The 18,315-nt window shown below is 40.0% G+C and overlaps 1 protein-coding gene across 2 annotated transcripts; it reads right to left on the reverse strand.

Moving 5' to 3' along the window:
• Positions 1-10,193: 10,193 nt before the first annotated feature.
• Positions 10,194-17,977, reverse strand: alkal1 (ALK and LTK ligand 1). Of its 2 annotated transcripts, none has more exons than XM_048253268.1 (6): positions 17,552-17,977; positions 16,871-17,149; positions 14,504-14,557; positions 13,728-13,808; positions 11,692-11,767; positions 10,194-10,524 (listed from the first exon to the last, which is right to left on the reverse strand). In XM_048253268.1, the coding sequence occupies exons 1-5, from the start codon at positions 17,691-17,693 to the stop codon at positions 11,703-11,705; spliced, it is 621 nt and encodes a 206-aa protein (XP_048109225.1). In that variant the 5' UTR covers positions 17,694-17,977; the 3' UTR covers positions 10,194-10,524; positions 11,692-11,702. The 2 variants fall into 2 exon arrangements, with proteins under 2 accessions (XP_048109225.1, XP_048109224.1); XM_048253267.1 differs by having other exon boundaries at positions 13,728-13,811.
• Positions 17,978-18,315: the final 338 nt, after the last annotated feature.

Genomic DNA, 18,315 nt, shown 5'->3' on the forward strand with positions numbered 1-18,315 from the left:
TGAAACAGCAGATATGCATTTTTAATTGAGCAGATCATTGACATATTGAGCAATAGCTAATTAACTTGTGTAAAATAGACAAACCACATACTGTATAATGTGATGTGGATGTGACCATGTGATCACAGATTACAAAAGGACAGGACATTTGTTTTTGTCCCTTTCCCTCTTGTCCCTTTGTATCTTCTTTTACTGTTAGTGCACTTTTTTCACATTTATAACCAAAGGCCATGTATGTTGAATATTATGTTGATCACTGGCAACAATTTTATCATTTTAATGAAGCAGGAGCTTTCAACTAGTTGTCTGCAGAGATGTAAAAGTTCGGCTTCAGAAAATAAAAGTCCTGTATGTGTGTGTGTGTGTGCATGTGTGTGTGTGTGCATGCGTGTGTGTTTATGTGTGTCTATGTCCGTGCATTGGTGTGTGTGCGTGCGTGCCTGTGTGTGTGTGTGTATGTGTGCATGTTATCACTACACCTCAAATGAGTGGATATGGGATGTACTGACATGGCTCCTGGAGACCAACATCCCAAAATAATTTGGTCATCCTAGGCCCTACGGTTCTCGAGGTATTCACAGAAAACTGTCCGGCCATCTACAGGCCAATTGGTGTACAGTCACTAAATGTAACACTTACAGTATGTAAGGGATAATGTATAGAACGCCGGTCATTATTGGGAAAATAAGTCCCGACAGGGCGAACTGGACCCCTGGAACTGGACAATGTAAAAGACCAACATATGAAAAATGTTGGTCATCCTAGGTCCTACGGTTCTCGAGATATTCACAGAAAACTGTGTCCGGCCTACCCTCCTTTTGGGGTGCCCAGTGCGGCGGGTGGGCGACGGATCAAAGCGAAAAACAATGGTTCTGTGTCATCTTTGTGGGGCTACATGCCCACCAAGTTTCGTGCAGCCCGGTCTTTCAGTGTCCTGGGAATCATTGACACAAATTTAGTGAAGAAAAAAAAAACTCTGACTAAACCTATACGACCACCTCTTCGCTAGCACAGCGGCCATAATAATGCAGTTTTAATGCAGGAACCACTATTTTCCATTCAGCAGTGGGCCTCAGGTTGCTTCCTTAGTAATGGTGGTCCCTGGGTCCCAGTCAGTTGAAAACCCCTATAGTAAAGCAATAGCTTCAGAATTTGCTTCTGTCACTATTTTTTTTCTACTGTAGTTTTCTACATTTTTTCTTTTTTTTTTTCTTTTTCGCATGTCCAAATTTCCGTCAAGGATTCCCGGGACACTGAAAGACCGGGGTAGATGAAACTTGGTGGGCATATAACCCCATATAGATAGCATGGAACCATCGTTTTTCGTTTTGATCTGTAGCCCCCCCGCTGGACTGCACGCCCGAAAGGAGGGTAGGGTAGACACAGTTTTCTGTGAATATCTCTTTAGGAGGAGTGCCACCTAGTTAAACACAAAAAAGTAAAAATTAGGTGTTGTAATCGCAGGTATCCGTGACCTAACATAGTAAAAACTGCACGAAATTGGAAGTGTAGGATCATTATGACACCCTCTGAATGCACGCCAAGTTTCGTGGAATTCCGTTCATGGGGGGCCACACAATAAATTAATTTATGTTACTATACACCAACTGGCCTGTAGGTGGCCGGAGACAGTTTTCTGTGAATATCTCGAGAACCGTAGGACCTAGGAGGTCCACCTTTTTTTTTTGTATGTTGGTCTTAAGGGGCATGTCAACCCATCCCATTACCACTTATTTCATGTATAGCCACCTAGTTAAAAAATTAAAAGCAAAAATTAGGTGTTTTCATCACAATATCTCTGGCTGACATGGTCAAAACTTCACGAAATTGAAAGTGTAGGATCATTGACACCCTCTGAATGCATGCCAAGTTTTGTGAACTTTTGTTCATGGGGGGCCTTACAATAAAATAATTTATGTGTACATTTAGTGACCGTACCAAAGATTGTTAAGGAGGAGCAAGATGTTTCATCAGGAGCCACTTCCGGGAACCCGGATCGCACAAGGGGGGGTCAAAATCCCCCTTTATGCAGAGCAGAGGCAGCGACTGCTCCATTGAAGTCTATGGGCATAGCTCAGAATTTCACCACATATGCTAAGGTCTTGGTTCTATAGAGTTAGGAATGTGAATTTCGGGCACGTTTTCATGATCCTCAAACCCTTCTGAACATTTCAGGTACATTTTTAGCATTTTTGAGCATTCCAGTCTGGAGAAAATCAACCTTATATCAGGTGTGCGCCGGTTATTTATGCAGCTGCTGTTGGCCGGTTGCAACGCACGCTTCGTCAATACGTCATCGACACGCCTCTTTATGCAGACAGGATTCGATCCCCATTTCGCGCCCATAGACATGAACTACGACGAAGTATCTTGCTCCGCCTTAACAATCTTTGACCGTACACCAACAAGGATTCCCGGGACACTGAAAGACCGGGGTACACGAAACTTGGTGGGAATGTAACCCCACATGGATAGCATAGAACCATCGTTTTTCGTTTTGATCTGTAGCCCCCCCGCTGTACTGGACCCCCCAAAGGAGGGTAGGGCAGACACAGTTTTCTGTGAATATCTTGAGAACCGTAGGGCCTAGGATGACCAATTTTTTCCGTATGTTTGTCTCCAGGGGTCATGTTAACCCATTCCATGTGCACACATGTGCATAAACAGATACACACGCACACACATACATTCACAGTAATCATATGTATGACACATACTCACACAGTAGACATATGTACGCATGCATGCACATGCACAAACACACATACGCAGGCAAACACACAAGCACGCACACACACACACACACCCACACACATAAACATAAACGTGTACACGCATACATGCACACAATTCAAGAATTTCTCAGAATTATGAACAGGCAAGATGGGGGTGGGGTTGTATAAAATTAATTTTACATGTGAAATCTATGAACTAATCATGTTTTGGTACTTGTTGTCTAGCAGATACCAGTGAGAATTGAGTGTGGATAATGCAATTTAGTGAGACAATTAGAATCATATAGGCCTTTCAGCGTGATTTATTTTTGTGGAAAAAATGTGCTGGACTGGGCGGTGGTCATATTTTGTACTGCTCTGCGGTACATCTAGTTCACTTTTGTGTTGAGTGAGTAAAAGAAGCCTGGGTGAACTTAACATCACATTTGAATTTGGCCTGTGGATACAACAGCCGATTCTTCAATTCACAGCGACTTCCAAAACCATAGAAAACCTAGGAGCCAACCACTCATCCAGCATGGGCGGAGTTTATATGATGACAGACAGGGGTGTACGGTTAAGAGCGCTTTTTAACACAACCAATGCCTGCACTGTGGATGTCAGTATTAAACGACACAGACTTATATCTTTTTTAGAATTGTAATGTGCCAATTTAAGTTTAATTTCACATCTGGTTACGCCCCTTGAAAATCAAAAGTGAACATAGCGTTCTCAGTCCCATTCTCAATCTCAGTTCAGATGTGAGAATCGGTTTGGTGTCGGACAGGCTACAGGGAACTTAATAATAATAATTTAAAAAAAACAATGAATCTCATATTATCTGTGTAAATGTATTGCCATCAACTGATGGTCTGATGGTTTAAAAGTCATGCTATGAATGGAAAACATAATCGTATGTTATTCTTCTGTAGCTAAGCTAAGTGTAATCAATCACAAAAAAACATCAGCAGTAGCAAGGCAATCAGTAGCAAGGCAAAGAAAACAAATCTTTCTCTTCTTGAAAATCTTCAGGTCAGGATGATCCTGATGTGATCAAATACACAGCAAGCAGAACAGCAGTGCTCAGTCAAGAACCATCTGGTGTCGTATTTTTGGAGCCTCCATAATAGAGCAATCCACCCACACACTCTAATATCACACTATCACAAGGTGCCAGGATCCGACTTCTCAATGATACACTGTATCAGTTTCACACTGTGTCTAGCAGTGTTGAAACTATTTACATCACATAGTTCATTCACATCATATCACGTGTAACAGTTTCAAACGTGGACTACGTCGAGATAGAGAACTGTTTCTCACTGAGAAGCTCTATCTATCTATTTGAAGTTGTTTTGAATATCCTGTTGGGTCCCAAGGTGTTTTCAGTGGAAAAACACCAGTTTTTCAGCACTAAATAGTTACTGAGTATGCAGTTAAATAGACAAACTCAATAGTTAGACAGTAACACATCATATATTATCATATGTTTGTATAAAGAGGGCATCTTCCTGAAGAAATGTAATCTCATTCAACACAAACCTGAAGATCAGAGCTTCATCCTTAATTCCGTTTTATTTTTATTTTGGCAGAACACAGAGCTAAAAAAACAAATACTGCTCCACTCATCCAAGTGATCTCAGGCCACTCTGTTCTTCTGCAAGTTTTCAAGATTCTGCAGAAAATCAATTCAAATTGTTTTACAGTGTGGTGTGAGGACACTTAGTGGGTAGGTGCATGACAGTGTCAGTGCCATTCATGTCTTGAAAACGAAACGTGTTGGCAGATTTCTTTAATTCATGCCATGCACTCACTGGGTGCTGGTGGCATGAAGAGGTGGAGAGAGCGATTCCCAATGCCAGCATGCCAGGGATCAAAGACGGAGCAACTGGCACCACGTCAGATGAAAAGCTTGCCTTTATCCATCGCGGAGGAAGTCACTTTGCAGCCATTTCTTTTGTATGCGCCCTCACAAATGAGCATCCATCAACCCTGAAGACTCTGCCAACCACTATAATCTGCTTCATTATTAATGCTATTAGATGGTGAAATGGACTGAAGGTCCACTATCTAATGGAAAGACCCCCAACCCCAACCCCCCACCACTACCACCGCCTGGCCTCATTCATGCGAGACTATCACTGAAACAAGTGTAGCACAAGTAAGCACTTAGTCATATTTGCAGCAGGAAATGTTTGAGTTGGTCACATCTGCAAACCCTTTACTTAACTTTGATGCGGAATGCAAATGCTGGAGATTGAAGTCTCTCCCTTGGTATTACTGATTTTGGCTCAATTCACACTGCACATCTTGATCTCTCTTAGCAGCACTCTAGCTCTGTACATACTGTTTTAAGATTTAAGTTTTTAAGAAGGTTTAAGTTCATTCATGCTTTTGATGCTATGGGATTGGAATAAAACTGTTTGACTTGGTGAAATATGAAGTGTACCCATGTTCCAGGCAAGTCATCTCTTAGTCACATTGCCATTTTTCCACCTCCAAAACTGATGCTGATGAATAAAACATAAGACGTTACAAAATGGATCAAGGGTCTTTCAAAGAATATGCCGTGTGTGGGCATTAAAGATACTACACACTTTGGCTATAAATAAGAGTTGTTACTCATATACACCCTGGGGGTTTGTTAAATTGGATTAAAATGTTTATTCTTGCTCTGTCCTCAAGGCTGAATGATTAAAGCCAGTACATATCTGCATAAGTGAAGCCCTCTTCCACAAGACCAAGGAATATGCATGTAACCTAGTCGATTCATTTGTGATTGAAATTGTACAATTAAATGGTGCAATCTACATTTGTAGATACAGTATCATCAATGACCACACCCCTGACTAGCTGTCTTTCTTGGTTTTGTGTTTAGTATAAAAAAGGCTGCCCATGACGGCACTGTAGTGTAAGCCGCTGCAGTGTCTGTGCCACGTTCGGGTCCAAGTGCCCACGGGGACCCAGGTTCCAAACCGACCCGCGGTCATTTAGCGATTCCACCCCATATCTCTCTCCCACTGGAACAGTAAAGGCAAAAAGTCCAAAATGTATACAAAAAGTTGCCCATGCAGACAGAGTCGCAAATTCCCTAAACTTGACGAACCCAGGCTTGTCCATTCTGAGGATGAGTCACTCTTGGGGTAATCAGAGCAATAAGCGCCCGTCCGAGCAGCGGGTAAAGACCAGCCTCTTTGTCTTTCCCTTCCGCTGCGTCGTGCCGAGGGCTCCTCGGTTCAGTGATGAAGAACTGAACGGACACACAAACTCTCACTCAAACAAACATACACACACACACACACACACACACACACACACACACACACACATCTCTCTCTTTCTCTCTCTCTCTCCCTCACACACACACACACACACACACACACACACACACACACACACACACACACACACACACACACACACACACACATGCACTCTACCTCTCTCTGACTGTCTCTCTCTCACACACACACACTTCAGAGTCGAGCCGGGTGAAGGGGGGATGACCCGGCTTTCCTTGTATTTATTCACGGGGCATCTCTCTGGTAACTGGAGGATTTGCTCTTGCTTGTGTGTAATTGTGTTAGTGCCCTCCCACATGGTGTCCCTGGTGCATCCTCTGTCTCCTCTCTTAATCTCCACTGTTTGTCTTTGCTGTGAGTGATATCCTGCTCCGATTAGGATCGAGTGTCCTTGCCCACCCGAGAAAAACCATCACTGGCACGCCTCTGCGGACCCCCCTTTATTTATAGCTGGGTAATCCTGTTAGAGCGATCACTCAGGCTCAGCCCTCCATATTTTAGCTTCTTAATTGTTTCACAGAAGAATGGGTTCAGACACTCAGACTACAATAAACCTCTGTTAGATCCTCACCACTACCACCCCCACCACCAACCCTCATTATCATTAGTAGTATTTCTGCATTCATTGACAAAAGTGATGCTTTTTAACCAGTGTGTGTGTGTGTGTGTGTGTTTTTTTTTTAAGTAGTCAAAACACGGTCTCATATGATCAATATAATTTCTGATGCAATCACAGTGTCCAGAAGACAAAAGCACATTCTCTCAAGGGTGGTCTTAAACTTTTGTCAATGACTGCAGTATTGGTTATTGAAGTAATACCGCCTAGATCGTTTCAGTTAGTTTTACATTCAAAAGGTTTTAAGCGTATCTAGGATGCATCTGTTTTATTTGTTTGTACGAGTTTGGCCATAGATGCACATAAAAGTTGAGATGTGAATGAATGGCACCCTCTGATACATGGCGTGTATTCTGCTTGTGTCTTTGAGAATGGGGAAGTGTTTTGTGAATGGTTCAGACGGCTGACTTTTATTATCCTCTGGGACAAGTTAAGTTTGCCTCCTTTTTTATAATGCTGTAAACATCTGTCCCAGCCACGTCTCTGGAGATGTACATGACGTGCTAAAATGAAAACCAATCCCTAAAAGTATTATAATACTAAATCTTAACCACAACACCGTTGAGAAGTCCCAACAAACTGTGGGTCTTTCACCACAGACTGTCACATACAGACTATACTGACCAGGAGCTGTAACAAAACAAAATAACTTATTTACAATATATATATATAATAGAAATTATCCCCCCTGTGACATACATTATGTGATGTCACCTTATGCCTTTTTCCATTATATCACAGTGACAAAGTAATTACGCAGTACTTGCTAGAGAAAATATCCACTGGACAGCCAGAGGGTTCCTGGTTCCTGACCACACAGTATGTCTCTATTTATCTAGGTTATGTTTATGACCAAGACATGTTCCCATAGTGTGACATTGCCTTTTGGGATACGCAGCAGCCTTTCATATAAATGATTGATAATGAGTTCCAGGTCACGATAAACCTTATATTGCAAGGATAGAAGTTCCATTCTAGACTGCATACTGACTTTTTTTTTCAATTCACTCCAAGAAATGTTGTCTCCCACCTTCCCATTAATAAATGGCCTTCAGTGGAACAGAATTTGAGGACAGCTGTGCATTTTATGTGTTTAACAAGCCTAAATTACATATACAAACACACACACTAACACACACACACACACACACACATATACACTGACACCATTGCTCACTGACTCTCTGGTCCCCTTGTGCCACATAACATTTGACCAGATTATTCTTATGTCATGACAACACTAAATGTCAGTAAGGACAACATTCATCCTCTTTATATACAAATAATTGTAATGGAAGCATCACTGTTTATCTCTAAGACTCATGTCTACCGAGACCACTTCCTTTCCTATAACACCTCTAACAGCCTAACGTGCAAAACTCACACTTAGAATGCACTTCTGTCTAACATTCTGTAAAGCGCCATGAGACATGTGTAATGTTTTGCCGCTCTATAAGTGAATGTAAGTTTTCTGAAAGAAAGTTCATGTTATAGCAAAATGGCATGACATGTTTAGAAAGTGTCAAAAATCCTGAAAAAAAGATGCAAGCTTGCTAGTGAAATGAGTCGCTCATTCGTTCATTTAGGCCTGCATGTCAGCACTTCAGACTTGAGCAGCCTTGTACTTGCCGCGGAGCAGAGCAGATTAATGATCATCCCTGAATCCTTTCCTCCTGGTGATTCAAATCATTTGGTGGAGATTGCAGAGACATGCTGGCGTGAGAACACTTGACATGCGGAGCTCTGGCGAGCCTCTTGTTTAATTGTTAGTTAATCCAGTTATATTCTTTTGCGACGAGGGGCTTGAGATGTGTATATCTGTCCCCAAACAACAATTATGCCATATTCCCCATAGCTGTTTTGTCATCTCCATGGATAAAAGAAAGAAAATCCAAGAAATTACATTATAATGTAGGTTAGGATTAGCAGAACACTAGCAATAAAATGTATATCCTTAGAGTTTAATTGTTTTCATTTTGCTGGCTATATAATATGCCAATATAAACTTTCTCTTTAAACTTAGAAAGGCAGAACTATTTCCACTGAAACAACATGAACACATTAAAATTAGCACTAACACTCTCTTCATGATTCATGTATCCACTGATATGATTCTCTTCTTCTCAATAATTTAATGTTTAAGATATCCCCCTTTTTGTTTCGGTTTCATGGACATCAGTTCAGTACCCAGAATCAGTGGCAAATATTAAATCACCAAACAATCAAGACATAACAATACTTGACAAGGATATTCATTGACCAATGCAGTGTGCAATATGCAAACAGGTGTTTGCGAAGTTCACTGGCTCCTGTCAAAGAGCTCAGTCATTCAAAGGCTCATTTGATTTGACAGAAGCAGATGACTCACGTGCAATAAGATAGAAGTCAATAATGCAATAGAGATTACTAAAGCTGGTTCATATGAAGTCTATATGAACCAGGGATGATTGACAGTACTAATTAATGTCCCCCTATATTAAAAATCAGAGCCAATAAGAGTTGTTCTGAGGACACAATTATGCAACATGCAAGACAGATTTTATTCAATGCCTGGCTATGACTCAGTTATGGCAGTTCAGAGAAGGGACAATATTATTAAATTATCAGGAAGTGTTCCGTTTCAAATTTGTTTCAACAAACTCTGTTTACAGAGAAGTATGAAAATATTGCTTGATTAAACTATTTATCAAACAATTAAAGCCGTGTAATTGTCTTTGAATGAGCAAAGCCCTGAAGTACATAGGGTCAGAGTTTAAAAGTTGCTTTGTGTGTGTGTGTGTGTTTGAGGGAAAGAGAGAGAGAGGAAGTTGAGAAACTTTGAGAGTTTGTGGTCCCCCTGAGAATGTTCGTTGCCTGCTGTTTTGAAATCCCCCTGAAAAGCTGAATTCAACCATGGTTCATAATGAAGAGTATAATTCTCTTCATTCCCATCTTCAAATGAGGTTGATGGGTATTTAAAGAATTCAGGATTTTCAGCCACAACTAGCCAAAACAGGACAAAAACATTTCTGCTAATGTGTCGAGTGAAATGTTAGAAAGTGAAGCTGTTGTGGAAAAACTCGGTTTAACCAAGACTTGACATTTGTTTCCTCTGTCCAGACCACTCTATGTACATTCACCAATGGTTTCATTTTCTTTCTGTTCAGCTGATTAAACAGTGTCCCATTCCACACACTACTCTATCATTCAGCAAGTTGATGCAAGAAATGGTCAAACAAATCAGAAGAAGAATAAGGTCTACAAGGCCGAGTTTACAAAGAATATTTACCTTTGGGAGAATCTGAATATAAGGAGTGCAGATGGCCGTATCAAATGGAATGTGCACGAATATGTCCTTTATTGTTTAAAAATCTCAGTGCATTATCTCCAACCATACCAATTCGCACATTATACGTTTTCATTTTTTGAAACCAGCTCTGTAAGTGCCAAAGAAAATCAAAGACAGCAACATAAACAAATATAAGACCAGGGTTGGTCATTGTCAGAATTATATATTTACAGAGCAAATAACCTTGGAATCATAGTGTGCTAGGGAAACAAAAATTGTACAGCACATTTAAGGAAAACAAGTTTGATGAGTTAATTAAATAGTATATTTCTGTCATAATCATGAACTACTATTTACATAACATTTCAATAAATAGTGGACTGAATGTTAAATTAATATTTTTAAAGATCCATGATATAAAAAAGCAAAAGTGCTCAATAAAACTATATTTTAAAAGCATCTGAATATTAACACCAATCATAACAGTAAAAATATGGAACAAAAAATGGAACAACAATAAAAAAACTAATACAATTTGAATGCAGATATGACAACAGTTAAATGTTGGCATCTGAAGGCACTTCCTTGGAGAAAAACCAGTCCCTTCTTCCATCAGTCTTGAACCTGGTTAGGGCACAAACACAAACCTGATTTCTCATAGCTTGCAACACTACATGGTGTATTCTCATAGGTTTGAGGTATCATAGGTGTATTGTCATTGGTTTCTATGACAATAAGAAATGGCGAGAAAATTTGATGTGGAAATCTATGTTGTCATACTAAACATTTTAAACATGCATATTATTGCTATTACGGAGATCATCATTCATTAATAAAAACAACACGTAAAACTTTGGACTTTGTTCATAAACTAGAAATGGACTTGCTGCGATGACCTTTGCAGTGCATGGCTGGCTATCTTAGAGAACCTGCATAGCATGCCATCAGATCACTTACTGATAACCCCAACCCACTGCTCCACAGAACTCCACAATAATCAGCTCTTTACACGGAGAAAGGCCTAGAGGAGCACTAGCTCTGTGGGTTTTAAGTAATAATAGAAATCAGTGGTATGCACTGGCACCTCAGCAGCGAATCAAATCCCTGTTTAAGAGTACGAGTAATGAATAGCTTATTAGAGATAATGTGTAAGTGCTGACTCCGGGAACAGTATTCATCGGCACTCTCTCCTCTGTCTCAAAATGGGGTTTATCTAAAACATGGATCCTATGAAACTTTGCCAAATGATAACACTCACTTGCTATTCTGAACTGCTATTAAGTCCTTTGGCAAAGGGCAAAGAGTTGGTTTCAGTTATAAATAGACAGACATGTCCATATAAAACAGATTGAAGAGGGGGGCTTACTTCTTACAAGGCACTGTGTTAGTCTTTGTACTTAATACTAGCTCTGATTTTTGTTTATGCAGGATAAGCCCTAAGCCGAAGAAGCAACCCAGAAACATAGATAACACATGGCTCTTATTAAAGTGATATTACATGCAATTCATTCTCAAGATTTCACCAAGCTTGTGATAATTACTCACAGATCTAACAAAAGAAAGAACCCCCAAGTGCGGTGTTATCAGCTAATTTGTGATGTGATGCTTTAGCTTTTTCGATCTTTGAAAAGTTGTTGGAATTGGAACTGTATGCCCAATGTTTCCAACATCAAAAAGTCCCATGATTTAATGTTTTGTTTGTGTCTTTTAAGTGTTAAGTGTTTTCATGGATACACAATTAAGTCTGACATGTTAAATGCCATGCAGAGAATCAGTTTTTTTGGTACTTACATGCATAACACTTACGACTGTGTACAGAGCGGACTCAATGCTAGCCGCGTTAGCAATCTTGCACATCTTTTGTAGTCTGTGAATGACAAAAAAGAGTCAGTTCCCACAGTTCACCCATTTCCATACTTTTTCAGCAGCATTGGCTCAGTTCTGAACTGGAATACTTAACTACCAATAACATCATGAGGTCTGTTCCTAGTTTCCCGTTATGGAGAAGAATGTTAGCACATGGTGAGAGGCTAGACAATGTATTCCATGTATGAGGAGGGAGGGAACGGTGCCATACTTTATTTGCTCAATAAGGTGAGATTCTTGGCGAGCGGAAATTCATAACGCTTCATAAGTGAGACACAGATTCTAAACAAATCTGCCCCACCCATCATTCTCTTACTGTCTTGCAGTCCAAGAAATGCTGTCATTCTCCCTGTTCCCTTTTCACTCTTGAGGGTGGTATGCCAATCCTGTTGCCAATGGCTTTCAGCAAGCACCAGAACAGTAAATGAAGTGTCCTGAAACTAAGAGTGTTTTGTAGGCCTGGATTCTCTTTGGTATAGAGTGGCATGATATCTAAATCTACTAAAAACAAAGAGAAATATCAAAAGCGGAAAACGTGTTCTTGAGCTAGTATTACTTTAAATGTACATAATTGGTGTTCTAGGTGCCTCCTATGTTTATCCAAGACCTCTGCCGGTCACAATACTCCCATGACACAAAAGGAGAACTTGGAAAGACACTTCCCACAATTATTGTACAAACAACAGAGAATTTCAGAGGGCTTGATCCAAGAGAGCAAATATCTTAACATACTGTAGGAGGGCTACGTTCAAACAAAAGACCAACAGTTTGTAACAGATACATATCAACAAGGTTCTGCAATGTCGGACAGCACCCTTGAGGCCAGTGGACAGCAAGGTCCAGACTCACTGGGTGGGTCTCTCTGACATGACTAATAATGGAGTTAGTTGCTGTCAGAAAATCATAGTTGATGGGCGAAAAGTGGCTGTTTCCGCAAACTAGATTTGCCATCTAGACTAATGACATACCACAGTGCAATGATGAAATGTTTAAGATTTTGTTGCAAGGGGGAAAATGCATTTATGACCCTGTCCTCTGTATGCTCAGTAAATGGAGAAGTGGAATAAATGTATAGTATGTCTTTCAGAGCCACAGTCAAGCAAAAAGATACAATAAACAGACATTTAACAGACAATGAAAGCCATTTCAGAAGTATGTTATGTAAAGGTCCACACAAACAGTGCTCTAAAACCCTTTGTGGTGACTGAGACTAGGCAGATTATTAAAGAAAATAATCCACAATACAGTTGGTGCTTAAGGCAGCCAACCCTGACACATTTAGCAACTGAGTCTGGGCTAGTTGCTTATAGTGCATATAGTATCAATAAAGTGATTAGGAGGTCACAGAGGTCATGACATGGCATTTAAATCACAAGGGATGAAAAGTAATTGTACTTATTACACTTTGGCTTTATCAGTGTCAGGGGTTGATCTACTTAATAATATGATTGATACATGGTCATTGTATGGTCAATGTGGTAAAGGTTTCAGAAGAAACTGTAGCATTTCTTTACATCTATACATTCTGTTCTTGCAGAGAGATTGTTACATCCAAGATGTTTTCTCTACATGCAAACAATCTCTATCACACCTGATTGAGTATATTGGCACTCTAGTGATGGTGGGAATCCCTATAGACCTATGAGGAAATTTGCAGCTGCTCTCCTCACAGACATCTGGCCTGTTCCAGCGCTCCAAGTTCACTGAGGTTTTTGTTAGCTTTGTTATATATTTTTTATTATGCTTTTGGTAAACTGTGCCTTCTTTCGCTTCATAAACTTTCCATGATGATACCGAATCAAACAACTGGAATTTCATGCTGACTTTGACACTGATTTCTACTGATATTGCTCCAACAGAATCAGCATTATTATATTCTTATTTTGGGTCTGTTGGGGGAGAGGTTGAAGTTTGTATAACACGACTTGAATAGGAATGTGTCTGTGTTGTGGTGGACTTACATGCTGGTCTTGAGCAATCCCTTGTATTGTAATAAAGTCTCTGAAAATGTGTTCTGCACTCAGATGAGAACTTCACTGGTCCTGCTTGAGAAAAAGAAACTCTAATCAGGATTAAATTTCAGACATTCACCTCTACTTTCTCACAGACAGGTGGACAATTTGTTCCTTGGACAATTTGTTATTGCAACCTTGTATTATATCTATTTGTTAACTTTACTAACGGGTATGTGTTTTGCAGATCTCCGCTTTAATAAAGGAAAAATGAGAATCCTAGTGTGTATATTCTTTGGGGACTTTGATTGTGTTTGGTAATAATTCAGATGTTAATTAAGCTCTCTGACCCAATAAGAAAAGGGTGCAAATGCATGGCATGACATCACATGAGGGCAAGGGACTTAATGATTTCTGCAAGGCACTCGCTGCCTCTTTGTGCGAGCTTCCGGAGAATGGATTTTCACACCAATTCCAGCTGCCTGGTCTGGTTTTACACACAGATCCTGAGACAAATAAGAGGCTTAGACGTACTTTTCCTTCATAGACATGGCTGGGACAAGCAAAGTATTTCAGCTCCACACGAGCCCCCAAAGAACTTTCCCTGTGCTTGCCAGGGTGCTTTGGAGCATGGACCATGTGCAGGTTTCCAGAGGAAATGTCTTAACAACTGTTCGCTTTCAGGTTGCTTTTTCCCAGCATTTAAACTGTTCCATGTTTATCCTAGGATTACCATGTGGACATCATAGTTATACTACTGTATTGATTTGGAAGCCTTTGCTTACCTGTAAAATGATTTATGAACCTGTCTTTCAGGCTTGTGTCTCTTGGGACAACCTCTAGAAGAGAAAAGTTCAACACTGTTATCATTGTTCCCATAACCCAGGGACAATAAGCAAATAAACCATACAATAACATATATGCTACCTGAGAAGTTTCATTAGTTACAATTAAGTCACACATTATTTTAAGTAAGTATCCAATCTTGGCAATACAGATATTGAGCATGGGGTGTATATATATTGTACATTATAATGTGTTTTTCAAACATTATAATGCCATAATGAGTAAGGCAACAGTTGTCTATGTCACCAGTTGCACATGTCAAATCTGTCTCTTCACAACTACAACTTCCATTTCAGACACACTAAATATGTATGAATGAGGTCTTCCATAATAACTTGCAATCTGCAGCCAAGATGACCCCAATACACTGTCCACACAGGCAGAGCAAATGGTTGTCAGATGTGTTTGAGCTAACACAGTAAGGAGATTATTGCTTACAATAATGTAATGCTTATCAGTGTCAGAGACATAATTCCACGCCTCAGCTAATTTTAGCTCCTAGACAAAGGGATAGCCAACAGGTTCTATATATGATGTATGAATCTGTGATAATCTGTGTCATTACATACAAAGTATAATGCAGAGGCATGTCTAAGGAACACAAATCAGTTTATAGTTAGCCAGCCGATTATGATACAGTGAGCCATTTATGTCATTTGCTAGCATCATAAAACCTGTCCCTGTACCCACACTAAAACTTATGTAAGACTAATACGTAGATGACTGGATGACTAGTTGTACTGTAAACCTAGTTTTGAATGGAAACAGGAAAGGTTCAGTACAGTTCGTACTGTACATACATGTAATAAACAGGATTAGAAAAACAATTATCTGGGAATGTGTGTTTTTTTTATCTAAGCAGACAAATACATATATTCACAAGACCATGTGGGGATACTTATGAAAGCTACAGTGTGCACAATTTAAATATGGCTCAACAGTCCATAGACCTGATGGTCAAATCACTGCATTGTGAAGAACAACTTCCAACATCCTTTTTAAACAAGACCAAACTGACAGACATGTCCTGCACTAAGAACATGATAACAGTTTTCTGGCAAATACAATATGTTGACATATTTCCAGTTGGCCAAAATCCACTCAGCATACGTTGTTATGCAACGCCTTAGTGTCCATTCTAATTCTCACATGGATGTGACATCAAAGCTTTCACACCTCCTGTGACGGGTGTGACAACACACTGCTGTAATCTATATAGCAATTCAAACTGTATTGGAATCATACTCATATGAGCAGTGAGTGATACAAGCTCACATGCCACACATATAACATATGCTTTATTCCTCTTTCTCTGTATAAGTCTAACCTGTTGAATATCCCAGTGCACACAAAGTGGCTCACTTCCTTAAGAATATGGACTTCTTTTCTCTTCTCTTGGAGCCACAGACAAAATCAGTTTTAAATTGAATGGAACCTACAGTTGCACCTCGCTGCACTTTACTTTACATTTTAAGTTGAACAGGTAAATGTGGCTGCAGTTTGTCTTCTCATTAAGATGCATTGTAGGCGTCTTCTGATCAGTTATTTTGCTGTATCTCTTATGTAGACCCATTGGACCAAGCTGTTATGTTTCTAAACGATATGGTTATCTGGTTTAGAAAATACAATTCCTGGATGACAGTTCCCAGAACATGTCCTGACACTTCAATAGTGCCCCTGAAATGTGTTCCCTAAATGTAGTGCATGGTACAACTCTTTAATGTTGTTGACTAAGTATAAAATTGTGCAATACACTGTAAATAGCATGAAACGTCCCCACAGCTGTGGTATGCAGTACATATTTCTATCCAGAATTCCGAAGGAGGCTGTTCTCAGATCAGGTCATATGATGCTTTATGTAAAACCAACTCAAAAGAGCTTTCCTTAGATGTGTAATTAAGAGTATGCCAAATGTGTAGAAAACAAAGTCCAGGTATGACATATGCATGAAGTAGGCCTACTAATCTTTTTATACTTGAGTAAAGATCTGTACCTTCGTCTGACTTTCATGTAACACGTTAAAAATCAAATGATGACATCAAATGTGGTGCATGACTAAATGCTGAACACACACACACACACACACAATTATAGCACTTCTAAAGCTGAAATGTCTGGATGAGACCCTATAGCTGCTGGTGCTTAAAGTGCACAGTTAGCCTAAGTTGGATTTTAGACTCAAATGTGTCAAAACCAACAATATCTCAGTGTCTTTCTTCCGGGCTATTGGCTGCAGCTTAGCAAGTCTAACACAATCCTACAAGGACTTTGTGAACATGCCATGAACGATAACATCGTTTGCTTACCTATTGGTCTGCTTCTGTCTTGCTTGGGAAAGTATGAGGATTTTTCACGCGAGGAAAATTTCAAGTCTTGAGGTACAGAGAATAGGCCACTGGTGATGCGTCTGGAGGCGAGCTTGTCCCGTTGATTGTCGCCAATTACTTGTAAGATTAAATCCAACAGTGTTCTTCTTTCTTTCAGCTTCGCCTCCTTGCTGTCCATGCACTGGCTCGAAGTAATGAGCATAATGATTATACTCAAAAGTATGTGCCATTTCCTCTCCGCCTGCATGGCTTTCCAGCCTAACAAACACAATAAATTAGGGAGCATTTCACAAACATTTTTCACATATGAGCAGGCTGCAGTGCAAACTTACAAAGTGACACCGATGAACTTGTAACTCAGTATTATATTTAAATCAGGACCATCTTTGTTGACTAGAACATTAAACATAGTAATTTAGCCACCAAAATATCCAGCCAGGGAGTAACTGCAAGGTCCAAATACTTATGTGTTTACATTTTCCTACAATAACTAAGTCGATTGCGCATTGTGTTATCCAAGAAACCCAAAAGGTGTAGCCTAATTATATTAGTCAAAGACTAAATTTATACTATTGTTGTATGGATGAACATTGGAAATGTGCTTACGAGAGTGGCGAAGTGTCTGTAGGTTATAACAATAACTTTACAGTCACAACTTACACGATTCACTGTCGTCAAATACTGTGCGCTCCGAGTAGCCTACGTAATTGATGGCAGCAGAATATTGTTGAGTCTTCAAAAATGCTATTCCAACGGAAAGTCGGCAACAGGTTTCTGTGAGTCGTATCTTTCCTGGGCACATGCGTCCCGTTTTTATACGTTCAGTGTGAGGTTCTTGAATGCAACACTATCGATTTCAGGTGGGTGGCAAAAGTAGACATCTTTCGTTTAGATTTTTTTCCAGCTCGCTCCCTCTGTCAGTCGCCCCTCCTTTTGGTCCAAAGACATCACGAAACTACACATAAAAGTGACTTCACTTCTTTCTTCATTTATTTCAATTGAAAGACCACTGAAAGTAAGAATACTACAGCGCAAACGCTGCGATTGGTATCCATAGTTCCAAATTAACTCTCCAGTTGACAGGTGGAAAACATGGACCTCTACAAAGCTATAGGCTACGCAGTCCACAGCGGCTTATAGCCAAGCTGACCTATTACCATCGTGTCATGCTTTTGTTCATGGATGTTCGGGTCTTGTTACTGCACTAAGTACGGGAATATGTGCTATCCTGGAGAGCTCGGGTGTGTTCTACTTGGTCTGTGGAAATTTAGGCTACGATTGCCTCACTGGTATGCGCTTTTCTTTCCTATAGCCTCTATTTCTTGATGGGAACACATGGTTTCCCCATATCGTGGGCATACAACACTTCATTGAGCAATATTAGGCTAATGCCAAGCCTAGGGTGTAGACAAGGGCGTTGAACA

The sequence above is a fragment of the Alosa alosa genome, chromosome 9, assembly GCF_017589495.1.
Source record: "Alosa alosa isolate M-15738 ecotype Scorff River chromosome 9, AALO_Geno_1.1, whole genome shotgun sequence".
Taxonomy (NCBI): Eukaryota; Metazoa; Chordata; class Actinopteri; order Clupeiformes; family Clupeidae; genus Alosa; species Alosa alosa.